At 46.5% G+C, this 27,712-nt stretch overlaps 1 protein-coding gene across 1 annotated transcript in view; it reads left to right on the top strand.

Moving 5' to 3' along the window:
* Nucleotides 1-3,861: 3,861 nt before the first annotated feature.
* LOC130865567 (protein FAM169B-like) overlaps nt 3,862-27,712 on the top strand; it is an 87,913-nt gene continuing 64,062 nt past the window's right edge. Inside the window, exons 1-2 of the mRNA XM_057756667.1 lie at nt 3,862-3,892; nt 24,450-24,580. Of these exons, the coding sequence (XP_057612650.1) occupies nt 3,862-3,892; nt 24,450-24,580 (162 nt within the window). The remainder of the gene's footprint in view (nt 3,893-24,449; nt 24,581-27,712) is intronic.

Here is a 27,712-nt window from a genome sequence, read left to right as displayed (position 1 = left end):
TTCAAATTTAAAACAGAGCAACACTAATAAAAACATCAGAATTTATTTATCAACTGTGAGCTCAGCTCAGTCTATCTAAGCAAGAAATAAAACTAAGAAACAGAAAGAGGAAAAACTTAACTCAAGATTGAGTTAGGAAATAGGAATGAGAAACAAGGAATGTTCCAGTCGCTCCCCCTCCCCACCACACTTGAGTTTTTGAGGCAGGATTTTTCTGTGTAGCCTTGTCCTAAACTCACAGCCTCTGTCTCCTGAGTGTTGGGATAAAAGGCATGTGCCACTACTGCCTGGCTGACATATGTATATATATTTTGTTTTCGGTTTTTGAGACAGGGTTTCTGTGTAGCTTTGGTGCCTGTCCAAAAACTAGCTCTTCTTCTTCTTTTTTTTTTTTTTTTTTTTTTTTTTTTTTTTTTAATTTTCGAGACAGGGTTTCTCCGTAGCTTTTTGGTTCCTGTCCTGGAACTAGCTCTTCTAGACCAGGTTGGCCTCGAACTCACAGAGATCCGCCTGCCTCTGCCTCCTGAATGCTGGGATTAAAGGCGTGCGCCACCATCGTCAGGCTCTATGCATATTTTAAAGCATCTAAGTGTAAAATGTATAAAATAAAACTCTCTAGAAAATGGTAACAAGGTCTTAAAAATGTTTTATAGTGCAGATTAGCAAGCTTTCAACCTACTTGCTAGTAGCCTGAATAACACCCATGACTATCAATGTCTTTCTCTACAAAGGCTGCAGGGCTAAAAAGAAAAAGAAGAGCGTTGCTGCCCTCTCAGGGCCTTTGCACTTGTCACCTTTATAGATATTTCCATAAAAATGTTACAATAGCAATGAGCTGTGATTAAGGCCTAAACGAATATCACTTTCGTCCCACCTGTAAAACTGCAGTTTTCTGGGGACTCTCGCCTTAACTTCAGGGTAACGCTTGTGACCTACAGGATAGGCTATAATTTGTACAGTGACACTACAGACCACAGTACCATCTCATTAAGTTCCCGATGCACCCTTTGTGATGCAACTTCAGAGCCCTCCAAGATATATAACCACACATACATAATGGCTGATTGTCAAGACACTCTATGGCTAAAGACACTTACAAATATGGCTTATTTTATGGACACTTAAGTGATCTCTCTCTCCTTTCTGAGACAGGGTTTCTCTGTAGCTTTGGAGCCTGTCCTGGAACTAGCTTTTGGAGAACAGGCTGACCTCAAACTCACAGAGATCCGCCCACTTCTGCCTCCTAAGTGCTTGGATTAAAGCCTGCACCACCACTGCCCTGCAAGTGAGCTCTCTTGAAAAGACTACACACACCTGGGTATGTCTCATTTCCCCCCCTTCCCCCCAACACCTATCTTTCTACTAACCTTACATCTATGTTTAAAAGCTTTTACTAAACTTACGACTCGCATCACACTGACTTATTCCAAAATCTTTTTTGCCAGTGACATCATGAATCCTGCTTCATCAAAGAGGATTTCTGAAAAGAATTCTTTTTTTTTAAATTTTTTTTCCATGATATTTATTGAGCTCTACATTTTTCTCTGCTCCCCTCCCCCTTTAACCCTCCCCCAAGGTCCCCATGCTCCCAATTTACTTGGGAGATCTTGTCTTTTTATACTTTCTACTTCCCATGTAGATTATATCTATGTAAGTCTCTTTTAGTGTCCGCATTGTTGTCTAAATTCTCTGGGATTGTGGTTTGTAGGCTGGCTTTCTTTGCTTTATGTTTAAAAACTACCTATGAGTGAGTACATGTGATAATTGTCTCTGTGTCTGGGTTACCTAACTCAAAATAATGTTTTCTAGTTCCATTCATTTTCCTGCAAATTTTTTTTTATGCTGTGTAGTACTCCATTGTGTAAATGTACCACATTTTTTTAATCCATTCTTCAATAGAGGGGCATTTAGGTTGTTTCCAGGTTCTGGCTATGACAAACAAAGCTGCTATGAACATAGTTGAGCACATGTCCTTGTGGCATGATTGAGCATCCTTTGGATATTTACCTAAAAGTGGTATTATTGGGTCTTGAGGAAGGTTGTTTCCTAATCTGAAAAGAATTCTTTTTTTTTTTTTATTTTTAAATATTTTTTAAAGACTAGTCAAGTACAGTAGTGAGAACAGGGTAATCAATTGCTATGCAACCCTTAATGGTTACTAACAATTGACAGGGTGAACAATTGTTATACAACTGTGAACAGTTGCCAACAACTGCTGTAAATAGCTAACTGTTGTCAAACAACAGGAAGCACAAATGGCTGACTGTGAACAGTCAGCTGAAAGAACTCACTACCTTCGGACCAGCCCTGAAAAGAATTCTTTAGTTTGCTATACCTACCATAGAACTGTGTTGTGTCCAGTTACTATTTCCCTGACAGGATCTCCTTGATTACCCAGACTGTTCTCCAACTGATGGGTTAATCCTTCTTCCTCCTTCAACCTCCCTGTAGTTGGGTCATTAGGTGTGTCTCCACCATAATTGGTTGGAGGGTGTGTAATGGTCTGTCCTGTCCCTTTAGGATACAAGTCCTGCCCACCCATCCCCACCCTCGTTTGCAGAAGATCTGCTTCCAGCCTGAGCTCCTTCCCTTTCCATCTCTCTCCCTTCTTCTCACATCTCCCCTCCCCCTCTCTGTTTCTCTTTCTTTCTCTCTGCCTCTCTCTCTGCTCTTCTCCCTTCTCCCCCTCCCCACTTTCCCTTTCCCCTCCATAACCAACTAAATAAATACCCACTTTCTCTGCATGGCGTGCCTAATAGGTCTCTATCTCTCACCCACTCCCTGCTTGGGACTTGCTGGCTCTCGTGGCCCAGGGCTCCTGGTACTCTGAATGGCCCCCTTTTACTTTTGCCATAACAGGATAAAATTTGAAATCATTCACCCCTGCATCCTTCCAAAGCAATTTTGAAACAGGCTGATTATACTAGAGAAAAATATTGTTGATATTGAATTTTGCTTTGCCAAGTGAGCGCCCGTTGGAGCTTTTGCTACATTGTGAACACATTACAATTTCCAGGAGACTGTTGGAAAGACTCTTGAAGTGGACAGAGACGATGCGTAGATGCCCTGCATTAGGTGCACGTTTCTTACATTTTAGCTGTTTTTTCACCATTGCATTTTTTCTTCAAAGAATTTATCTATATTTTATCTCAAATCACCTTTAGCATGAATCACACCAACTTGTTTCTGAGTTAGTAAAATGACAAAGCCACCATCTAGGGGTGAGATCAGTATAGCTCAGGATAAGAAATATAAATTTATTAAGTAAAAAAAAATATTTTTAAAAAAGGGTTAATGCAAACGATTTTTTTTTTTTTTTGATTTTTCGAGACAGGGTTTCTCTGTGGCTTTGGAGCCTGTCCTGGAACTAGCTCTTGTAGACCAGGTTGGTCTCGAACTCACAGAGATCCTCCTGCCTCTGCCTCCCGAGTGCTGGGATTAAAGGCATGCGCCACCACCGCCCGCTGCAAACGATTTTTTGCACATAGAAATAGAAGGGGCCATGGTGGAAAATCTGTCCTGTACAGACCTAGGTGAAGCTGACCACAGGGACAGTGGGGAGGAGGGTGTGTGCCCGCGACACAGTCGCTCAAGGACAACAATAAACTCTATTTTGGTGCAAACACCGTTTTTTGTAAACTTTGTGGAGTCAACGTGTGGTAATGAGACTACTGGGCTGTGGTCCTCAGGGAGGAGATAAAGAAGGCCTGGAGGCAAACAGTGAGGAGAAAGCCCCTGGGAAGGTGGCAGGGGCGGGGCAGCCCCAGGGGAGCTCGAGGTAGAGAGGTGGTGGCCGTGGGGGTTGGGGTAAGAGGGTAGAGGCCGACAGGGTGGCAGACGCTGTACCAGCTGAACCGAAGCATGGCGGCTGAGGCTGCCCCCGGAGCCACAGGTAAGGGGTGCCGCGTGCCCTGAGTAGCTGAGGGAGAGCGAAGGACGCAGCGACCGGGGACACTAGCTAGCAGAGTGTCATGCACCTGTCGCCATTGCAGCCTGCGGTGTGCAGCGGGGCTGAAGGTCTTTCCTCTTCCTCTGATCACTTCAGTCCCCGGTCAGCGGAAACTGCAGGAGGAACCTCCAGAGTTGAAGCCCTCGATGGCCCTGAACTGTGTACTCCCTGAGCTGGGTACCCCGTGTGCTGGGTACCCCCTGGGCTGCTCCCCACCCTCCAGCACCTGCCTTGGGACCTTGGATCTGGGCTTGCTGGTGTGGTTGTGGAGAGAGCTCCTGGCTAGATTCCCAGTGTCAGTCTGGGAAATAGGAACCCCACCGTGGGGAGAATTCCGTACAGCAGTTTTGTACCCATTTCCCAGCAGAGGACCCGGGTTGAGGCATGGGTTGAGAGGGGAAGTGTTGCTGCCGCCCAGGCTTGGTGCTAGCCTCTTTCTAGGCTCCAGGCACACAGCCTACATGCCTCTTCGGCCCAGCGAGCTTTCGGGGGAACCTGAATTTGAAGATGTATCCTTGAGCCGGGGGGGCCCCCTCTGAGGCCTCAGGTGATGCCATTCCAGACATTTTTGCTAGGCATCCTGGTTACAGGTGACTGGCCCTGTCCCCCACAGGCAGTCACATCGGGCGCACAGGCCACTGTCTCTAGAGTATCATGTTGGGGCGTCTTGGCATTGTGTCGGAAGCCTGTGGCAGCACCGGAAGCCACCAGTTTTTATGGCCTGCCATAACTGCTGAAGTCCGGTTGTTTTTCTTCTATTTTTAGGGGAACAAGATAAGGGGAGAATGTAGCCACTAGCTAATTATATGGATTATTAAAGTTTTAGCTGATCTAGAGATTAAGAAAAAGTTTGTCGTTGATATTGGAAAGGGTGGTATTATTTCTCGTTTGTTTTTTTAGTTTGGTCCTAGCTTAGTTTTTTTTCTAGAAAGTTAGTGTTAAAGGCTTGGATAGCGAGGGCTGTTTCCAGTTTACGTGTTGGAAAACTAGAATGGCGGGGGGGGGGGGGGGAGGCTTGCTTTTTGATCTTATCTTCCTCATCTACAAAACAGGAGAAGCCCCCTAGGGCCTATTAAGCCCCGCTGTCTCTGGTTACACTCTGGTTTCTCCTCCCTCCCTCCTGGAAGGGAAATGATCGCGAGCTGGAGGGCCTCCCCGCTCCTGCTCCAGAGATCTGCCTTCCCAGCCCTACGGCATTTTAATAGGAAACAGAATAGTAATTTCACCTTCTGGAAAAGTGTAGTTGGCCCGAAAGCAGCTTATGGATTTTCCTGTACTCGCTTCGACCTTTGCTGTGGTCTCGATGGTCACCCACGGTTCAGATGACACACAGCAGTCTCGCGCTTGTCATTTCCACATGTGTTAGCTCCTAATGGGTCGGAGGCTTGCATAGTTGAACTGCTGCCTGAGCTTTGATAGTTGTTTCCAGAAACAGCTTGGGCAAATCTCGGCGACTGGGGAATCCCTTTCTTTTTAGCAGGGAAGCATGAAAGGAGTTACGCTTTCAGGTAAGGCCACATGCCAGCCTCCGCTTAGCCTTAGCGTAGCCGCTGAAAAATGAGGAAGGACCGTGTGACATTCCTGCGGCAGCTGTGCTCTGTGTCTGCATGAGGATTTGGTTTGGGGGCAGTACCATCCAAAGGGGATTTTGAGGGTACCCCACAATAATTTACATCCTGACATGCCCTAAGTCGCCCCCCCATATATTCTCTCCCTCCTCTCTACATGTTTTTAATTTCCCTGATGCCAAAACCTTCTTAGGTTCCACTGGGCCATCTGTTGCTGTCATTTTAGCTTAGAACAGAGCTGAAAGAAAGGAGAAAACCAGACACAGCCTGGTCCTGTTACCATCCTCATCTTTTACCTTGAACTTCTTCCCTGTCTGTGAACTAAGGACTGGACTGCCTTATAAGGGATTAATTGGGACTCTGTGTACGCGGGAATTCACGGTTGGTCCCTGTGTCATTAGTAGTGAGCATAGAGAAAGCTATTCATTTTGGTTTTTGAAAAGTTGGATTTTTCTGATCATTTGTGCGGCTAATGAAGCAGAGAGGATAATAAAGCATAAATAATAATAATATATAACTATATAAAAATAATAAAGCAGAGAGGATTGATGGCACAGAGCTAGAAAGCAAACTGAAGCAAGACAGAAGCTCGTGTAGGTTTGTATGACCCACTGCAGAAGAGGACAAGAGTGTCAGGGGAGAGGAGAGAAGTGAGTGAGACCTTGGTTTGGAAGCCTCCCGTGTCCTTTTTAAAGCACTGAGTATGTTAAAGGCCATGTCTTAGGATTTATACTGCTGTGAAGAGACACCACGACCACGGCAACTCTTATAAAGGAACACATTTATTTAGGGTGACTCGCTTACAGTTCGTAGGTGCAGTCCATTATCATCGTGGCAGGAAACATGGAGGAACGCAGCAGATGTGCTGCTGGCTACATCCTGATCGGAAGGCGGCAGGAGGGGGCTGCGACACCGGGCAAAACTTAAACTAAAGAGACCTCAAAGCCTGCTCCCACAGACATGGTCCTTCAACGTGGCCACACCTACTTCAGCAAGGTCACACCCACTTCAGCAAGGCCACACCTACTTCAGCAAAGCCGCACCTACTTCAAGCAAGGCCACACCTCCCAACAGCGCCACACCCTATCAGTTGAGTTATCAGTTTTGAACCCTCCCTAGTCCCTAAGGAGCAGCACCAGGGGGTAAAGAAACAGTGGAGAGCTGAATACTGAGGGACCTGAGGTGTGTGTGGAGCCAGGGTAGCCCAGAAGTAGGGCTGGAGGAAGGGAGGGAGCATGCCATAGGGCTCTAAGGGGCCAGGTATAGTTTGGAAAGCATTTGCAGAGACAAGAGAAGGGAAAATGTTAGTGTTAGATGAAGGGCTCTCTTTCACCACGTCACACCCTGTCACAAGGTTTCCGTGAAACTGCCCTTACCTCCTTCTGGTGTTGTCCGGAGCCCTTCCCAGGCATTACCTTCACTGACCTTCACATCAGATAGTATGATTATGTACAAGTGGGGAAACTGAGGCCCAGAGATGAACTAGGGTTATCTGGCCACTAAGTGGCAACAACCCTGGGCATTGATATGGAGGTTTCTGGCAGGGCTGGGTCAGAGCTTTTTCCTACCATTCCTGAAGCCCTGTGTTCTACTCATAGGGCTGCAAGCAAACAGCCAGGACAAAGTAACCCAAGAGACATTGGGTTTCCTCAGAGAGCGGAAAATTTCTCCCTAATGGAGAAAGAGAGGTGGTCCAAAGAGCTGGGAGAGTCAGTTCACCAAGGTGTTTAGAGGTGACGTCATGTTAACACAAATTTAAATCACGCCTGTCTAGTCCAGGTGACTAGGTGTCCTTGGAGGGGATGTGGATTTGGCAGGTTTGGGATCTCAGTTTCTGGGAAACAGAACCTCACTGAGGACAGAGGGACTTTGCTCTCAGCTGTCCTGGAGCACCTCGCTGGGGCTTGCAGTGAGAAAGGAAAGGATTTTGGGGTGGGGTGGGGGTAGGGTGGTGTGGACGGACAGTCAAAAGCAGAGGGCTGTGTCTGCTTAACTGTGAGGATTGTCCTTTGCTTCCTACCCAAGCAGACCTTTGTCTCTGGGCAAGCAGGACCCCTGTGGATCTTTGTGGTTAGTGCCCTGAACTCCCTGAAAGAGAGTGGAGGTAGCAATTCCTCTTAGGTGTGGGCAGAGACCCTTTTTGGCACTGCATCCAGGAAAAATTGCTGGGAGGGAGTCTCTGCAATCAGGCAGGTGTATCAAGCTTTCTGTGTTTTGGGCAGAGTGCCCTGCCAGTGACTGAGTGTCTGTGCACCTCTTCTTTTGTGGTTCCTGGTGCCCTGCAGTGTCTATACTCCATTCAGTTCCTGCTCACTCGCTGCTAGACTTTTCAGTAAACGGGACTGATATTTCATGAGACTTGGGCAGGAGATCTAGGTGTCTTGTTGTGGGCTAGTCAGATGGGGTGAATGACCAAGTGGCCAGGATTCACACGGGGCAGTGGGACAGAAGGCTAGCCGGCTGGCCTTCACTAGCTCCTGCCTCCTCTAATGCCATTTGTTGTGCAGTCCTTGCAAGTTCCACGCGAAGGACTGTAGAGAATGGAAGTGCTTTGTGGTAGAGGAACAAAGGGCTTGTAACAAAAATGGAAGCTCTTGGTCACTGGGCAGCCGCCTTTCAAGGTCAGTACTTTCAAGGTCGGGGACTGTCAGTAGCAGTTGAAGGTCTGGGCCTCAGAGTACACTTAATCAGGATGGGACAGTTGTGATTTTGAGATGCTGTGCACACCTGGAACCCTAGTACTCTGTAGGCTGAAGCAAAGGGGTTCTAAGGTCAAGTTCAGCCTGGGCCATGGTGTGACTCCGGCTCAGAAAAAACCAAAAGCCAAAAACCAAAACAAAAGACAAACAAAACAAAACAAAAAGATCTAGGCTGCCTGCATGGCTCATCCTGGGTTAGTGGTTTCTCTTTCTAGAGTTAGCAATCAACTAGTGTGGATGAGGGACCCAAAGCTTTGTGAATTTAAGGCCATTTAAAGTACGTTTAAATATAGGCATGTCCCCACCCTTGTTATTCCTCTTGTCCTTTCTCTAGTCTCTTGAACCCTCTCCCATTAAAAGCATTGCATCGGGTCATTCAGTATCCCTAAGCTGGGCCTTATTTTTTTTCCCCCACGAGAAAACAGATTTAACCAGTGCCCATTGGTTCTGAGGACATACAAACCTCTCACGGGTGTTTGTACCTTCAAGACAGGACAGCCACCGTGCCCTGAGTGCCCAGAATGAGCACTATGGGGCTGAGGCCTTTCAGCCACGTGTGTGTTGCCAGGGGGGACGCCACGTCTCCACCTAGACAGCTTGGCTTGTTGAAATGAAGATGAATGTGTTGTTCTTGGAAAGCAGGTCGGTAACCACGACTTGGAAACTCCACTAACAGAGAGAAAGCTGTGTTCATCTCCTCATTGCTTTCGCTGAGACAAGCTCTCACCATTCTCTGAATATTTTGCTCGGTGGTAGGTACTTGAGAAGTTAGCATTGTAGTGTCTTCATTGTATAAAGCTGCTCACACGGGACAGCCCACTACCTGGGAGTGCTCTCTCTGTTATTCTGATCCAGGGTGGACTCTTCCCAGGGGGGGGGGGGGCGGTCTGTGGATGGCGCAGCTGTGTTATTTAGGTTCAGAGCATGTATTATAATGGTTGGTTGTTCACCTGACCTTTATGATTTCCTACAAGTGATTTTAAGCAGTACATGTGTGCTAAACACATTTGGACAGAACACCTTAGACCAAAAAAAAAAAAAAAAAACAAAACTCCAACAAAACAACAACAACAAAAAAACCCCGAACAGCCGGGCGGTGGTGGCGCACGCCTTTAATCCCAGCACTCGGGAGGCAGAGGTAGGTGGATCTCTGGGAGTTCGAGGCCAGCCTGTTCTACAAGAGCTAGTTCCAGGACAGGCACCAAAGCTACAGAGAAACCCTGTCTCGAAAAACCAAAAAAAAAAAAAAAAAAAAAACCCGAACAACAACAACCCCAAAACAAGGTGGGTAGAGGTGTAGCTCAGTGGTAGAGTGCTTGCCCAGCTTGCACAGAAGTCTGGGTTCAGTCCCCAAGGTCCAGAGGTAGAAATGCGGGGAGGTCACCTCCAGAGCAAGCTTGGAGTCAGGCAGGGATACATGAGACCCTGTCTAAAAAAAAAAAAAAAGAAAGCAGTTTGCATGGCAGTGGTGGTGCACGCCTTTAATCCCAGACAGAGGCAGGCAGATCTCTGTGAGTTTGAGGCCAGCCTGGTCTACAGAGTGAGTTCCAGGACAGCCAGAGCTACAAAGAGAAAACCTGTCTTGAACAAACACAAAAAAAAGAAAGGAAGGAAGGAAGGAAGGAAAGAAGAAAGAAAGAATGAAAGAAAGAAAGAAAGAGGAAAAGAAAACTTGTTATTAACAAATAATCATCTGCTTTTAATTACAATTAAACTTACCAGGGAGATCATCTTTTCCATCTTTGCCCCTTTTATGTCAAGTGGCATCACCTCCATCCGTGCCCCAATTTGATTTTTTTTCTATTTTGAAATTTAATAACCGTGTTTCTCTTCTTTTAAGTGCTAACTTAGGAATTTTAATATTCATATTTAATTAATTTATTCTGTGATTAGTCAAATTTTAACTGCTTCTGGAATAAGTTAAGGGCCTTCCAATGCTCTCCTTCTATTGTTTCCTTCCCAGCTCGCATGCCGTGATGGTTCATAGACACTGTCGACTTGACTAGGTTTAGAATCACCTAGGATACACATCTCCGAGCATGTCTGTAAGGGCGTTTCCAGAGAGGCTTAATTGAAGGGAGAAGACATGCCCTGAATGTGGGTGGCACCTTCCTACAGACTGGGTATGGGGGAAGTAAGGGACAGGGGAGATGGGGGCACTAGACTGAACAAGAAGGAGAAAGTGAGCAGCTCACCAACACCCATCTACCCATCTGCTTCTCTTTCCTGAATCTGGGGGCAGTGTGAGCAGGCATCCCTGGCTCCTGCCACCACAGAGCGGTTCCTTTTGTCACTGTCCCGGGGAAATAGCAGATACACATACCGTTTTCACGTGGCACTGTAAGCGCTATTAGACTTCTTGCTCCTACAGTGAAATGTTTTATGTTGTATGGTCGACATTGGCTTAGACTGTAGTCAAGTTTATTATTGCTTCCTTGTGCCCATCTCTTCTCAGGCAGCCTTTTCTTCCTTCCAGAGGTTCATGTCCTATATGCCAATGTGTATAGGAAATAATGTTGCGGGAAGCGTGCTCATAGCAAACTCCCCGATGATACGTTTCTAAGTATTTCTTTATTTCCACCCATCATCTTGGAAGCTGTTTTTGTGAGATGGAAGATGAATGTTATTTTCCTTTAGCTCATTAAAAATGTCATTCCATTGTCTCCTGCCTTCCATAGCTGTATGGAGAAGGCAGCTGTCCGCTTATTACCAGCCAAGTAGAAAGATCTGTCCTTCCTTCCTGAATGCTTTCAGGGTCGTGTGTGCGCACGCGCATGTGTGCATGTGTGTGTGTGCTCTTTTTGCAGTTTGGCTGGTCTGTTAAGGTGGGAATTTCTTTGGACATTGGTTGAGATTACAGAATCTAAGAGTGGATGTCTCTTGTGAACTCACCTATAGTTTCTTCATATTTTAATTCTTCCTATTTTTTTCTCCTTCTAGAGCTTTAATTAGACCGTCATTGCATCTCGTATCTTGTTCCTCTACTCTTGATTTCTCCTTAGTTGCTTCCCAAGTTTACCAGCTGTATCTGTCTGATCTGCATCCTGGGTCAGTTTCTCAGCTAAGACATTCCTTTCCTCCTGAAATCTTATTGGGCAATGTGAAGTCTTAGCCTCTTTTATCCTTAATTTAAATGTTTATAAAGCATTTTGTTTTGTTTTGTTTTTGTTTTTTGAGACAAAGTTTTTCTATGTAATAGCCTGTCCTGGAACTCGCTTTTGTAGACCTGGCTGGCCTTGAACTCACAGAGATCTGCCTGCCTCTGCCTCCTGAGTGCTGAGATTAAAGGCATGCACCACCACACCCAACTGCAAATCATGTTTAATATCAGCATCTTCTATATTGCATCATTTCAATGGGTACAGTTTTTTGGGTCATTGTCTATGCTACCTCTATGGTAGTTTATTTCACCCAGAGACCTTTTTTTTGGTCTCAGCCTATTTGTCTGTCTATCTATCTATCTATCTATCTATCTATCTATCTATCTATCTATCTATCTATCTATCTATCTGCAGGGTATCACTGTGTAGCCCTGACTAGCCTGGAACTTGTTATGTAGACCACTAGGCTCTCACATTCATAGAACTCAGTCTGCATTTGCCTCCTGAAAGCTGGGATTAAAGATGTATACCACCATGCCCAGCTGTTTGAGATTTTACCTATTAGGTCTGAATGACCTCATGGCTGGTACCCATATCCTTAGCCCAAACACACATGTGGCTGAATATATTGAGTAAGGTCAAACTTGCCCTTCACCAGTTTTCAATACGCTATGTGAAAGCTATCCTTTTGAAGGCTTTTCCACACATTTTGACTTTATAATACCTTACCGAAATATTTAGTGTTTAGAGGAATGTGCATCTTAGTCTCCTGTTGGCATGTTTCTTAGCTTAACTTTCTGGAAATACTAGAATCATAATAGCCTTAGGCTGCTTTCAGAGTTATTTCATGAAACCATCACAATGGAAAGCTGCCAGGTGTCTTCTACTGGCCTGTTTGGAAGGAGAGATTAAATTAAGCCAGGTTGGCAAAGCCTGGCTCTTCAGAACGCCTCAGACTCAGTTTCTTACCACAGTGTGCTCTCTGTATAAAGCATTAAACGGTCCACACATCAACTTCTCTCTCGCCAATTCTTGCAAATTTTTCAAGGCTGATGTCAAATACTAAGAATATATTGGCAAAGGACTTGAGATGACACTTCCCAAAGAAGATGTACTCATGAACACGTGACAAGATGCCTGATGTCACCAATCATCAGGAAGGCACAAATAGAAACCACGGCTAGCTACTACCTCTGCCCCATTGGGTGGTTACTGTAAAGCATCGGCAAGAGAGAAACTAAGAGAGTTGCTGAGGATGGGGAGGAACTGGGATCCTTGGGTCTTGTTGCGAGGGATGTAAAATATTATAGCTTAGTAAACAGTATGAAGAACTGGGGATGTAGGTCAGTGGCACAGCTCTTGCCTACTATGCCGGAAGCCCTTGGTTCAGTATTCACTGCTGCCGTCAGAAAGGAAGAAAGGAAGGGAGGAAAAGGTAGGGAAGTTCTGAAAATAATTAAGCGAAGTCACTATATAGTAATTCATCTTCTGGGTGTACAGTCTGAGGAACTGCAAGCTGGAACTTGAACAGTAATTGTTTATTTACATTTTTTTTGAGACAGGGTTTCTCTGTGTAGCCTCGGCTGTTCTGGAACTCACTCTGTAGACAAGGCTGGCCTCGAACTCACAGAGATCTGTCTGCCTCTGTTTTCCAAGGGGTGGGATTAAAGCTGTGTGCCCCCATACCTGACAAACAGTATTTTGTATAACCAAGCAGCTTCTTTCATAGTATCTAAGAGGTGGACGCAACTGAAGTGCCCATTGACAGTTGAACGGAGAGAAAAAAATGTTACCAACAATGGAGTATTATTTCGCCTTGAAAGAAGACATATATCACGGCAAGGATGAACTTTGAAGACGTTATGTTGAGTGAAATGAGTCAGTTGCAGAAGGAAAAGACTGTGTGCTCAGATGATGTACTTAAAGCAGTCACGGAGCTGTGGAGGGTAATGGCTGTGGACCCTGGAGTGTTAGAGTCCAGGATGTGGCGTGTGCTTTTTTAGCCCGAGAGGATGAAGTGCTGGGGTGGGTAGTCGTGATGACCGCACAATGACATGAACGTGCTTAATGTCATAAACTGTCCTTTAGAAATGGTGAAATGGTAAATCCTGTATGCATTTTACCACAATAAAATTAACTGGGATAGTTATGGCTATGTATTGTGATTTTTATATAAGACAAAACTCTTGAAGGCAGAGGCTAGATATTTAGTATTTTTTTCTTTTCTTTATTATGATTGATATTTAGTATTTTAAGTGTTCATTTACTGCGGTAAAATACACACAACATCAAATTTATCATTTTAACTATATTTAAGCGTATAGGTCAATGCAATACGAACTATTCCCACCATCCATTTCCAGGACTTTTTTTTTTTTAATCATTTTTAGTAGAAACCCTGCGGCTGCAAGTCTCTGAAAACATATGTTTCGCTTTTCTGCTGAATTTGCCTATTTTAGGTAGTTCATGTAAGTGGAAGTAGAAAATTCTTTTTCTTTGGTGACTTTATTTCCTTTACTGAAGTGTCCTCAAGTTCTGGCTGGGTCAGTTGCTGTTAAGTCCCCTTCCCTTTGAAAGCTAACTGATCATTGCTTGCTATGCATATACCGCATTGTGTGTGTTTTCCTGCCCGTGGACCCTGGAGCTGTTTCTAGCTTTGGGCTTTTGTGAGCGACGCTGCTAGGAACAGTTTACAAGTTCAGTGGATCCTGAACTCCGGGCTGCCAGGAACGCTGGCTGCCATTTAAAGCGAGGGGTTGGTCCTGTATTATGAGCGCCGGCTCAACTGTTAAGGGTAGCTGCTGCTCATGCAGGGGACCTGGATTGGACTCCTAGCACCTTGAGTGGTGGCTCATAACCATCTGTAACTCCAGTCCCAGGGGCTCTCATGCCCTCCTCTGGCTCCTGTGACCATCAGGCACTCACCCAGTACATACATAGGCAAATACCCATACACACACAACAAAAACCTTTAAAATAAATTAGTAGGCAGGTGAGTCATTACCAAGGGCTCTGCTGGAAATTCAAGATCTGGGTTTGAGTTTTAACCGTTTAACCTTTGAATCTCTGCTCCTTCATCTGAGATGCAGGGTCAGTGCACCATGCTTTGTTGACTCTGTGGGGTTGACGTCCTTTCCACACAAGCTGTGCGTGTAAAAGCCCTTTGGACTCCGGACATCTCTGCCAGCATGAGGTTCGGCGTGCAATGTCACACGAGAACACTTCACTACTTCCCCCTAATTCTTCTCCTACTTTAGAAATATTGTTTATCCATAAAGCACGAACCATCGCGTTTCTTTTCTATTTCTTCACATTGAAGCCGAGTCGGCACCAGGCTCAAGGCAAGTATCTGCCTTCCCTTCTTCATTTACTTCTCAGTCTTATTTTAGGCTCACGAGTCTGGCACTCTTTAAAAGGCAGTTATCACGATGCTTTTCCAGTTGTTGAGAAGCAGATCTGTTTCCCTCAGCAAATCCTCACATAGGTCAGAGGAGCCCGTTGAATGCCACGCATTCTTGGGTGCTGCATATCTGAAGGATGAGCCCAGGGTCTTCAGCAGTGGGCAGTGACAGAGTCCACAACCCAGCTGCCTAGCAGAGGCCCTGGGTTCTCTCAGCTCATCGCTCTTCACAGAGCTGGCATATGGGCGCCCCCCCTTTTTTCCTCGTTAGAAGTTTTATTGTTTGACATGTAACAGGTGAACACACAGGGGTGTGATTTTTGTATAGACATTTGTCAAGTTCATAAACGGCTATGCTGTTTGGTTGGGCCTGTGGAATGTCATCCGGTGGCACATGAAATATACCACACTGCTGAGAGGTTGTTTTCTTTGTCCCTCGGGTCCTGTGCGCTATGTGACTCTAGTTCCTTGCTGGGTGTCCTGCCACAGAACTCCCTCACCAGTTCCAGGATTGTCGCATGCAGTCTTACTGATACGAAGGTATTTTCATGTGTTCTCAGGCGATTGAATGCAGGCTGGCTGTTAAGACTTGGGTTTTCTGCCTTGTCCTGTGTGTGTGACAAACCCCTCTTCCTTTCCAGCAAAGCTCAGACAAATAGCAACCTCACAGCTGACCAGCTGGGATGGAGTGGCTCCTGGTCTCAAGGGTGAGGAACCTGAGCTTGTAGCAGCTGTGTTGAGGTGAAGACCTCTTTGGTCGCCATGCATGTGGAAGCAGATATCGGAGGGGTTGTTTCCTGATCTCTGTCCCCCTCCCTGGGACTCCATATATGTCTCTGTATATGATACTTCCTCGAAGGCTAAAGGAACAGAATGCTATAGTCTCAACTCATATCTTCTAGAAAGTTTGTGTGTGTATGTGTGTTACGTGTGCTTGTGAATGTTAGCATGTACATACTATGGCACATATATGAAGATCAGAGGATGACTTTTGGGAGTTAGATCCAGGGCTTGAACTCAGGTCACCAGGCTTTCTCTGTGAGCACTTTTTTTTCTCGCCTGTTGAGTCACCTGCTGCCACCTCATAAGGTTTTGAATGATTCATGGGAAAAATAATTCTATGGCGTTCATTTGCCCAAACATAAGAGGCACTGATAGTCAGATGACAAGACCAGAGGCCGTCATACTAAGAGCAATCAGAAGCTGGAGCGATCGATGGCTTACAGGGAAGAGTGTTTATTGCACAGTTGTAATGAAGAGCTGAAGCCATATCCCAGCACCCATGTAAAAAGCCGAATGTGGCTCCGCCCCCGCACTCTCCTATAATCTCATCACTGAAGGGGGCACACATGGGAGGATCATTTTGAATGATTACTGCCCAGCTGCCTGGCTTCCGTGAGAGCCTGGGATAAGGAAAGAATGATAGCTCGAACAGGACACCTAACTGATAAGTCTTTTTTATCCCTTGTAGTAGGTCTCTCCACCAATGCAATAAGTCAGATCAAGCCGAATCAGAAAGACCAGGTTTAATGAGCAAAGCACCCCCGGGTGACTCTCAAGCCCCCCAGAAGTGAGGTGGGGGAGAGAGGAGGAGAAATTACATGGTAGGTCTAGGGACCAGAGCTTAAATACCCTGTAGGCGTGGTCATGAGCAGCTCCTGGGGAGGAGTCGCTGTTTGGTGGGCTTTCTGAGAAGGGTAGGTGGAGGAGTGGGGCCTCGGTGGAACTCCCAAATGAACTCTAATGTCCTCCTCCGGCATCAAAGCATGCACCTACACAAATGTATACTCACATCATATAACACCCCACCGTGTTATGTGTGTTTGTACCAGCATGCATGCCACGCACAAATATGGAGGTCAGAGGCCTCTCTCTCTCTCTCCCCTAACAAGATTAGCAGATCTTGGCCGGAAGTTTGATAACTTTCTAAAGCTATCTACAGGAGAATTAGAAACACTGTATCTATATACCCAATATTCATAACGAAGTTATGAAACCCATGTGTCATCATATTTATATTAGCTAATACTAATAGCTAACTATAGCTAATGATTTCCTATCACCAAGATGATTATATATTGTTGATTTCATGAAAAAAAAAACAAAACAAAAACAGGTCTATGTAAAGGTTCGTGTGGGTGTCACATAAAGCCATCTGCATATTCTACCATCTTAGAGGCAGGGCAAGTGATTTATTCTCAGCCGAGGCATTGACAAGTTGCAAGTTGGCCAATATTAAACACGCGATAACAGAGCAACAGGCAGCCTGTCAATCACCAGGGAATAAAAACTCCACCACAGCCACCTGCAGACCTTCAACAGCGCCTCCTCACTCCTTGACAATTTTGCTCATCTGCTCAAAAAATTCTAACATATTCCACATTCTGTCTTCCAACTTAAAAAAAAAATCCTTTGCTAAGAATATTTTGGCAATCAGACGCTTTTCATAAACAACAAAAATATCCGAGTGTTTGCTGGCCTCACCTTCTGTTCTGTACTTCACTGGAAAGCGATGTTCTGCAGCCTTCCCTGGTGGCAGGTTCTTCACGTCTGACCTCGAGCTCCAGACTCTTGCCTGTTTGTAGTCTCTCTGACAGGGATGGGTCCCTCTGATCTCACATCATTTCAAATGCTGTTCTCCAGGGTATGTTTTCTCACCTGAAAATTAGTGCTCAGGGATCAGGGTCCTTTGTTAACTAAGTTTGGAAATTAATCTGAGCGATGTAGCCCTTTCTTGTTGCAAAAATTTTGAAGAGGACTTGGTTGCTGATGGACGTCTCAGTCATGAGCCGAGTTTCTCATGGATCACCCTTCTGCACTTGCTGGCACCAGAAACTCCCTCTTGTCTATACTAGCATGTCCCAAGCATATCTGCCCAGCTTGTTTCCCATCATGCATCAGGGAAAAAAAGAGTCATGCACCAGGAAGTAGGTGGAGATGTGGGCACAGACCTCAGATCTGCAGCTGTCTGAGAAATGCAGGGAAGTGTCTCACCTGATTCCTCAGTGTGTGGCAGTCAGAGGACAACTTGCAAGTCTTGGTATTCCCTTCCCACCATGGAGGTCCTGGGAATGACTTGGGTTTGAAGCTTCATGGCAAGAGCTTTTTATACACTGAGCCATCTTGCCAGCTTGCTTTCTTTTTAAATTTTTTTTTTTTTTTTTTTTTTTTTTGCTTTTTGTTTTTCAAGACAGGGTTTCTCTGTGTAGTCCTGGCTGTCTTGGAACTTGCTCTGTAGACCAGGCTGGCCTCAAATTCACAGGGATCCTCCTGCCTCTGCCTCCTGAGTGCTAGAATTAAAGGCGTGTACCACCAGCAACCCCTTTCCCTGGGTGGATTTTATTGTGACTTCATTTTCTTAAACCTCATCCCTGTTACAGACCTGGCCCTAGGGACTGGATTGTGTTGAATCACATGTACCTCCAGTGACATTGAAGACCTCCATGAGGTGGCCTTTGAAATCTGAGCAATTTGGGTGTTTGGGGGATTACCCTCCTCCAGTGTGTTTTCAGAATGCACAATAGCTGACCTCCCTTAGCTGATGAGAATGTCTTGACTGAGCCCAGAACTGATCTTTCATCTTCCTGGGCAGCAGATTTCTTTTCTAATAAGAATTCCTTCTAGGCCGGGCGGTGGTGGCGCACGCCTTTAATCCCAGCACTTGGGAGGCAGAGGCAGGTGGATCTCTGTGAGTTCGAGACCAGCCTGGTCTACAAGAGCTAGTTTCAGGACAGGACAGGTTCCAAAACCACAGAGAAACCCTGTCTCGAAAAACCAAAAAAAAAAAAAAAAAAAAAAAAAAAAAAAAAAAGAATTTCTTCTAGAATAGTTGCATTTTAGAAGAAAATTCTCCTGTAAACAAAACCACAGAAAACAAACATACGAGAAAGATTTTCAGCAGTGTTATCCACTCTAGTTCATAGAACATGAGAGTGGAGGATTCCTTTAGTTTTGTGTCCTTGCATTTTTTCCCCACATTATCTGGAGCAAGGATTGTTCTTACTGTGATTGAACAACAACCCACATTACTAAAAAAAATCCTGTGTGACTACCGCCAGCTTTTCCAATGACATAACGTCCCGTGATTACTGCCAGGTAGTGGCGTTTAATGAAGCCAAGTTTGTAAGACTGGGACTAGTGAAATTTAAAATATTTCCTTTAGTGTTTCTCAGGATAATAATCCCATCTTAGAAAAAAAAACGGCGCTTCGCCGAAACAAAAGCCTTTCCCTGCTCTTCGTGGGGAAGAGAGTCTGGTGCAAGTGGTACCCAGACTATGATTAAGGGTGGGTCTTTGAGCCCATCAAAGTTTCCACTAGCGGGGGCTTTACTGTTTGCATTCAAAGGACCCAGCATTTCTGGGGACCTGTCTGAACACTGGGCCTGTCCGGATTGGCTGGTGGCTGACTCTTTGGGCTGCTGGGCTGTCGGCGACAAGAGCCCGAGGAGCCCTGGGAACTTTAGCTTCACTTGGGAACTCTCGAGCCTTTCACATATTTTCCCTAGACGAACACGTTCAGGTGCGCCATTATTTTCGTTTTGAGGGTGAGGCCACCAGCGTGTACTGAAGCGACTTCATAAAACCAGGCTTTATCCAGGAATCTCCGTTTCTTTGCCATCTGCAGTGAGTTATTTCAACTGTATGCTTTTTTAATAAAAGCATTTAGTGTTGTGCTGTAGGGATTACATTCTTTTGGCTTTGGAAAAATATTTCCTGTTCGGTTCAAGCCATTAAGGCCTGCTAGGGGCTCACATCTGGAAGGTTGAGGGGAGGGGAAGGGGCCTGTCTTTTGCCACCAGAATTGAGCTTGGCCTGACCCACCCCAGACTTGTTTCATTGCCAGGGCTGCTTGGAGTGGGAACCTAAAGGGGGTCTGTTGGGGGTTCTGGGGCTTCCTCCCGGGGAAGGAGGAGGGGAGTCCCCTTTTCTGCCTGGGTTTGGATGTCTATCACTTTTCCTACTTGGGCAATTCTCACTTTCATGTTCCCCTGGTTTTCCATGAGGCTTACGTGAACATTTTCTGTTTAGGAGACACACTGTTGAGTTTTGGGGTGGTAGAGTTTCCCAGGGGGTAGGGTATTTAGTATGGATGGGGTGTCGTGGGCCCTGGTTGCAGGGGGCCCCAGGCATTCTTGATGACTCTTCTTCCTCATGGATACAGGTCTACAGTCTGTCTCAAGTCTTAGCAATGAAACCCAGTGTTGGTGCCAAGTAACTGGTGAGTGCTGACATCCCCAGTGCTTAATTTCAGTTCCCTGCTGCCCCCAGGCAACAGAAAGTAAACCCCACTCTCAAGATAATCAGGCGGGACCATGTCTTGCTGGTTCCTGTTGTGAGATTCATTCCGCCAATAGCTTTGGGGTACCAGCCTTGGCTTGCTACCTTTGTCTCTCTTGGGTTCCGCTTGTAACGAGAACCACAAATATATATATATATATATATATATATATATATATATATATATATATGTCAGCTTGTTAAGGGGTGCGGGGGAGAACAGACTCACAGAGTTGAGGATCGAGGGAGATGGGAAGCGACCACACTCTGCTTTGTGCCATCTCACTTGGTCTTCACAACCCAGAGCATGCGCAACCCTTGCCTCTCCTTTTAAGAGATCACATCAGCAGACAAGAAGCCATGCCCTAAGGCAGGTACCCCAAAGCTATTGGCAGAATGACTTCCCACAACAGATTCCAGCAAGCATTATGTTCTTGAAAAGTCCTCTCCCCACATCTGCTCCTGTGCCCTTTTGGAGAGGCCAAACCACCCCATTTCTCTTATGGGGACAGCCAATGTCTTGGGAGCACTGTACATGAGTTCTTTGAGCAGGTTTTAACTTTCATGGTGAATGATTTCATGATGTGAAGAGGGCATAACAATTTCATAATATTTATCCTGACCACACACCAACCAGAAAGGATATCAGACAACTCCTGGCAAGTGTCTGACTTCGGCCTTGGATAGTTGCCATTAGCAAACCTGATGACCCTAAGGTCAGCTTTTCCAAGGGGCTGATTGATAATGGTCTTTGTGAGTTCTGCAGTCCATACCTCAGGGGGTTGATGGTCCAGAACTGATGAGCATTCTCCTAAAACATAGGCCTAGAAACAGCAAAAATCCAGGTCTGGTCTCTTCGTGCTCCTCAGGCTGGTGGTCCTGGGGTGGTCGATTCTAAAGCCGGCTCCCACAGTACAAATGTAGCATGATGGGTACCCAGGGTCCATGCAGCCCACCTGCTGGCTCCTCTTAATTTATTGGCATGCTCACTAGATCTCCTATACCCGTGGGAAGCCATATGACAAGTCCATGAGACAGCTGTTGAAATGGCAAGATTAACCACCCACATTTCCTAAGTGCTTCCTATGGGAAAGGCATGGGTATGGGACTTCCTATGGGAAAAGAATGGATGTGGGGCTTCCTATTGGGAAGGAATGGGTATGAGGCTTCCTATGGGGAAGGCATGGGTATGGGCTTCCTATGGGGAAGGCATGGGTATGGGGCTTCCTATGGGAAAGGCATGGGTATGGGGCTTCCTATGGGGAAGGCATGGGTGTAGGGTTTTCTATAGGGAATGGCCTTTGTGCTGGGGCTGGGAGGGGAGCTGAGTTGTGCTTCCCAAGCCCCAGCTTCTTTGTTTATGGGTTAAGAGGTAATTACTCTAAGACAAAACTAAGGGGCAAGCTGGAGGGGACTGCAACTCTATGACAGAAAGGTGTCCGGGCCATGTCAGTTCCTATCCTAGGTTGAGGTGGTGTTTGAACTCAGGCCTCAGTAACTCATGGAATCCTTGATCTTGGTTTTCAGGGCTCAAGGGGGGCCCCCGAGGAGTGCTGGCTGTATCTAGTGAGTCTTGAGGATGGAGTGGCAGAAATCTGACAGTAGGGGCTACAGGAACCCATTGGGTGCCCGGCTGTAATGATGGGAACTTTGGTTTAAACAACATAATCTGATGCTTTACCCAGAGTTTGGAATCAGACGGGCCCCGGGTTCATGCTTTGTTATTTTCTTTTATGAAGCCTTGCTCCATTCCCTGTAAACTGGGGGCAGGCAGGATACAGTGTGAGAAGGTTGTGGATACTCAGCTGTCTCTTGGCCACTGGAAGCCAGAGAAAGTTGATTGTCGCTGTTAATTATGGATGGAGCTTAGATGGGTGGGAGGGTGAGGCCTGAGGCTCTCAGGAGAAGCTGCAGCCTCGATCTAAGTGAGGGATTGGTAGGAGGGTGGTTGCAGGCGGGGTTGGTCTCTGTGACAGATTTGAAGCAGGCGCTGGGTAATTTGATATCCTTCAGGTCCCTCTGGCTCTTGTGCTGAGTACATGACAACCCCAGTAAAGACTCAGGGCAGGCCTGCCTGGGCTTAGGGACTGTACTGCACAGTCGCTAACGGCATTGCTGAGCATGTTGGTGAGGAGCCTGAACTTCCTTGAACACATGTTTTTGTGTGTAGAGAGCACATGAGTGTGTGCCTTCTTTGCCGAAGAAGATCTTGGCTTTATAGAAACTCAGCTCTTTTGTATTCCCTTAGTCATTGCCACCAGTAAGCCATCAACCCTTGATGTCTTTATTTTAAAGATTTCTGACAGCGCACTTTTAAGAACACCGTGTGTGTGTGTGTGTGTGTTTTACACTCAAATGTTTTATAAAAGGTTGAATAGTGACAGAATGTCCAGTTTTCCCTCAGTATCTACTGGTAAATGGTTGAAAGGCCACCTTTAGACATGCACTCAAGTCCCTTGCAAAATGGCATGTTTATGTGCAGCCTGTGCATGTTTTCCTGGATACCCTAGTTTCCAGGTGGCTTATAATTGCTCATGCAGGTGAATGCCATGGAGGAAGTTGTTATCCTTTACTCCTTAGGGAGTCATGGTAAGACTATCTCTACTGTTCTTTCCTGTCCTTCTCCCTGATATCTTTAGTATGTGGTTGATTGGATCCGTGATGTAGAACCTCCCAAAGGGAGGCTGTCTGTTTCCACGCAGTCACGGGAGGCCTGTGTATTCATGGCATTCGCACCCTGAAAAGTGAGCCTGAGTGTTGCAGTGCATGCAACCTCGTCCTAGTCCTCTAGTATTGGCAGCTTGCACACCCCCAAGTTCTCCCACCGGGAATTAATCGGCAGAGGTCAAAATTCCGCCTGGGTGAGTTGAGTGAACCGAAGGCTTAAACTTTTTTGCTATGGACAGCCTTTTGGATCCCGAGAGTGGCTCCCAGAAACAATGGTTATCCGGGGAGAACAGGAGTGGAGGTGTCGCAGGAGCTTGGAGCTGGACTGTATGTCCAGATGAATCCATGTGAGGAGAAACGTGGAGAAAGAGGAGCAGGGAAAGGGGAAGGACAGGGAAGGGGAAGAAAGGGGCAGGCAGCTGCTGCTAGTGAGGCCTGCTTCCCTCACAGGAGGCGGCAAATCAAAGGTAGAGATGTGGTGGGGTCCACAAAATGAGCTCTGAGTCCCTACGCGCTTCGGAACATGTCAGCCAGAGGCGGGCGGTGTCTTTATCCACAGCTGAAGGGCCAACTGATTGCTGCTTCTAAGAACTGGGTGCTGTTCATTTGTAGGATGATTCCAGGGGATCTGTTTCTGTCAGAGGTGCAAGAGGAAAGAGATGCTGAGGATGGCTGCAGAATACCTTAGATTAGTTTCTGGGCAAGTGATTGCAGGGATGTGCTCTTTTATTCCCACAAGCCACTGCGCTCCCAGTGCCGAGGGACAAGAACAGGGTAAATCCTAGGGACTTGCACAGTGACGGTAATCTAGAAAAAGAGTAATTTAAGTTGCCTGTGACAAAGGCTGATGTCAAAGTTCCAGCCCGCCCTTCTCTAAGTTCATGGCCCCTGAGTGGACCACAGTGAAAGGTGGAAAAAGCATTTCGTTGATGGGTGTGACTGGAGTTTTAAAAATAGTCTACGGTGGTGGTGCACACCTTTAATCCCAGCACTCAGAAGGCAGAGGCAGGCGGATCTCTGCCAGCCTGGTCTACAAGAGCTAGTTCCAGAACAGGCTCTAAAGCAACAGAGAAACCCTGTCTCAAAAAAAAAAAAAAAAAAAAAAAAGTCTGGGAGGGAATAGGTGAGCATGATTGTGATTTATTTTCTTTTTTGCCTTTATGTGTTTGTGTGTGTGTGTGTATGTGTGCATGTGTATGTGTTGGTGTGTGTACGTGCTGATGTGTGCACGTGCTTGTGGAGGCCAGACGTCAATCTCAGGTGCCATCCTTCAGGGGCCATTTACCGTCTACCTTGGTTTTTGAAGACCTGGACTCTCGTGGGCCTGGAACTATTGATTAGGGAAAGGTGCCTGACTGGAAAGCCCGAGAGGTCTATCTTTGCTTCTCCAGGGCTGGAATTGCAAGCTTGTTTTTGTTTTTTGCGTTTGTTTGTTTGTTTGTTTGAGACAAGGTTTCTCTGTGTAGCCCTGGCTGTCCTAGAACTTGGTCTGTAAACCAGGCTGACCTTAGACTCAGAGATCTGCTTGCCTCTCTGCCTCTTGAGCACTAGGATTAAAAGCATAGGCCACCACTGCCCGGATTTGTGGGGTCTGGGGCTGCCCAGATCTGTGGGGTCTGGGGCTGGATCTCAGGTCCTTATGTGAGCATGGGAAGCCCTTCACTGAGCTATCTCCCCAGTCAGACTGTTATGGTTAAAATAAACTATTCCTTAAAAAGCCTGAAATAACGAACTCTGCTTTTAACGACAGAGTGCCACTAACTCTGTTCCTGCCCTTTTCTCCTACAGAGGCTTACCCTGCGGATATCCTGCAGGACAACTCCGAGGGCAAGCAGGCAGCTGCACAGGTTTACTATGACTTGCTCAGGGAAGGAGTCCAGGCCTCAGCAGAAGTTTTCTCCCTTCCCACTGGGGAGCAGGTATGTTTGACCTTCCTTGGAGGAGCGCGCTGCCCAGTATAACTTAGAAAGTGGGGTGCTATAGAAAGAAGCTCTCAGATTTAGAAGGACAAAGACCAACCAACAAAAAGAAACTTCTGGAGGTAATGCTAAAGCAATTCCAGTTTGATGTAGAAGAAGCCCTTTGCTGGAATTCCAGAGCCCCAAGCAGGAGGCTGGAAATTGTAGATCGTGGGCTGGCTAAGCTGTGGGACTCCCATGCCTCCCCTTAGGAGTTCTGTGGACTTCAAGCAAGAGCTTTCTCTCATACCAAATGCAGAGAGAGCGCATTAGCATCATTTTCCTCCTTGGGCTAGCATGGGGGTGAAATGAGATACTGTATGAATGCCCGGCTGAACCTCACTTTCTTTGTTTTAAAGTGAAGGTGCGGCTCATCTCTCCTCTCCAAGGTTTGGTTCAGTTCTGGTACATGATTTGGAATGAAGCTGTGTCCCTTTGGATTTGGCGTTGATGAGATTCTGTGCCTTGTGAATAGATTACTGCAAGGGGACACAGGGAACAGGAAACTTTATTTATTGTGGCAAAATTTAAAAATAATGTGTTGTGGCTGGGTGGTGGTGGCGTACGCTTTTAATCCCAGGCAAACAGTTCTCTGTGAGTTCAAGATCAGCCTGGTCTATAAGAGCTAGTTCCAGGACAGGCTCTAAAGCTACAGAGAAATCCTGCCTTGAGAAAAATAAAAAAGTGTTGTGTGTGTTGGTATGTGTGTGCACATATGTGTAGGTGTCAAGGTCCAACCTCAAGATACAATTGCATATGAAATACAGTCTGCCGTGTATTTTGAGACAAGGTCTCTCATTGGCTGGAAGCTCATAACTAGGCTAGGCTGCCAGGCCAGCAAGACTGGGGATCCGCCTGTCCCTGCCTCTTCAGTGCCTGGGATTAGGAGGACACCATGTTGCCTTGCACCTGTCTTTTTATATGTGTTACGGGGGAGCAAACTCAGCCCTCCTGCTTACAAGGGGAGCACTTTAGCAGCCATGCTCCCCCACCCCCCAACACTGTTTAAGACTCCTATCCCTCCCCATGCTGTCACGGGCAGTACCTACAGTGTTTGCTGTACCTGTGAATGAGTTCACTCTTGCTAGAAACGGTTGCGGTCTCACAGGCAGCGATGGTAGAGGAGGTGGTCTTGTCCCAGAGTTAATAAACTGAGTGGCTTATGCAGTTGTAAATTGTGGCTTCCCTGAGATTTTGAAGGTGGGAACTTACAGGTAAGGAAGAACACCCCTCCCCTGGGTGTCCTTAAGTTGTTGGGCTGCAGCGGGAGCTTGCTGGCCTCGGTAGGAGCTTGCTGTCCTCACGTGCTTTTAGTGCCTCCTAGTGGCGTTATAGTAGAATGACATGTGGCCCCGTCAGACACTGCCGATCTAATGGGTGCTGGAGCCAAGCTGGAGCTTGAGAGATGGAGGAGGCCTGCCCGTCCCTCCCCCCCAGGGGGGTGCTGCCCCCAGGTTCTTTAGGACACAGCTTCCACAGTCTGCTATTATTACACGCATATTTACGAATAACTTAAAAATAAACACCCCAACATGGAGTATGTTCTGTGGAGGGAGAAAGCTGAGGTTATTATCAAACAGAAAGCAAAACAGTTGCTGACATGAAGTTGTTTTAATATGACATGTCAACATGACTGAGGACTTCTTGCGTCCTCTCTTTCTAGAAGGAAGGAAGGAAGGAAAGAAGGAAGGAAGGAAGAGAGGAAGGCAAAACCCATCATACTTTATCAGTGGCTAAGGAAGCAGAGGCAGGGTCTTGATGCTTGGCATGCTGTATACCAAGCTCCCCAGCAGGGGCCTGGACCTCCCCACAGGATTAATCAGGCCTTTGTGTATTCAAAGATTCTAGACCAGAAGGAAAGAGGAGGAGGTGGTTTGGGGAGGTATCATGTCTTGACTTTCTTCTTTGCATAATTAGCTGTTTTTTTTTTTCTAGTCTTGACATTACCCTGTCACATTTAAAACACAATGCTTACTGATTTCTTTGGTGCAAAGAAGTGTACGTCCATTAAGTGATATTTAAGGGCCACAGCAAAGGGCAGAGGAAGCACAACCGTGTGTGGTTAGCTGCTGTAAACAAGTTGATGTGTTTCTGTATTTCTTTTTGATTTTTATTTTCTGCCTTTTTTTTTTTTTTTTTGAGCCAGGGTCTTAGGGTCTTGCTGTGTTCCCAGACTGGCAATCTTCCTGCTTCTTCATCTTTCTAAATGCTGCGATTTTGATCTACTCTTAAAAAGCTGGGTGGGTGGGAGTCCTTCTTGAAGACACTGTGTCTACAGTAAGCATCTTTCCAGATGGCTGTGACATTTGGCAAACTTGGTGTTCAGTGGCCTTATGACAGCCACCCCTGTGGACAAGCCCCTTGAGGACCCTTCACTAAAGTCACTCCCAAACAGGGAGCTACCAAAGCGTTTGCCAGCCCCCGGACTTGCCAGGAAACAGTTCTCTGTAATGATGGTGGCCTGCTGTAAACTTTTTACAAGAACCTGCCTGCCTAGCTCAGCCACACATTCTTTTCTCATTTTCCTATAGTCTCAGTTTTCAAAACAGTGCCGGTAATGGAATGTATTGACCTTTCTGCGTTAGAAGCTGGGAGCAGAGCGTTGGATGATTGCGACCAGGGCTTCAGATGTGGCCGACAGAGACCGTCTGGTTCCTCTCACTCACTAGCAAAACGGCAAACTTGATATGAGTTTCTCCACCGAGGGGCCGAAAAGACAGGGCTGAGCCTGGAGGGCTCAGACACACTACCCATTTTAATGGCTGCCTTCAGAGCTGGAGCCAGGGTTGCAGACAGCAGGAACTGCTGTGGAGGCAGGCAGAGCCTGGGCGCATTCTGCTGAGCCGGCTACCAGGGCTCTAGAACAGAAGAAGATGGCGGCAGAGTTTCATGTGTGAGGTGGGATGAGGCGGTCAGCCTTGCAGGTTGAGGTGCAGGGAGGCCCAGGATGCAGAAGGCTTCAGGAGCACTACTCACAGAGAAGGGAGAGAGCACGAAGAACAGTTGTTTAACCCATATGTCTTGGTATGGGAAGGCTTGCTGGTGGCAGACAGAAGCAAGACCATTGCTCCACCTAGGTCAGCTAAGGCTTCC

This window comes from Chionomys nivalis, chromosome 23 (assembly GCF_950005125.1).
Source record: "Chionomys nivalis chromosome 23, mChiNiv1.1, whole genome shotgun sequence".
NCBI lineage: Eukaryota > Metazoa > Chordata > Mammalia > Rodentia > Cricetidae > Chionomys > Chionomys nivalis.
Note: the sequence above shows the minus strand (reverse complement) of the source record. Positions and strands in the feature narration are given on the sequence as shown.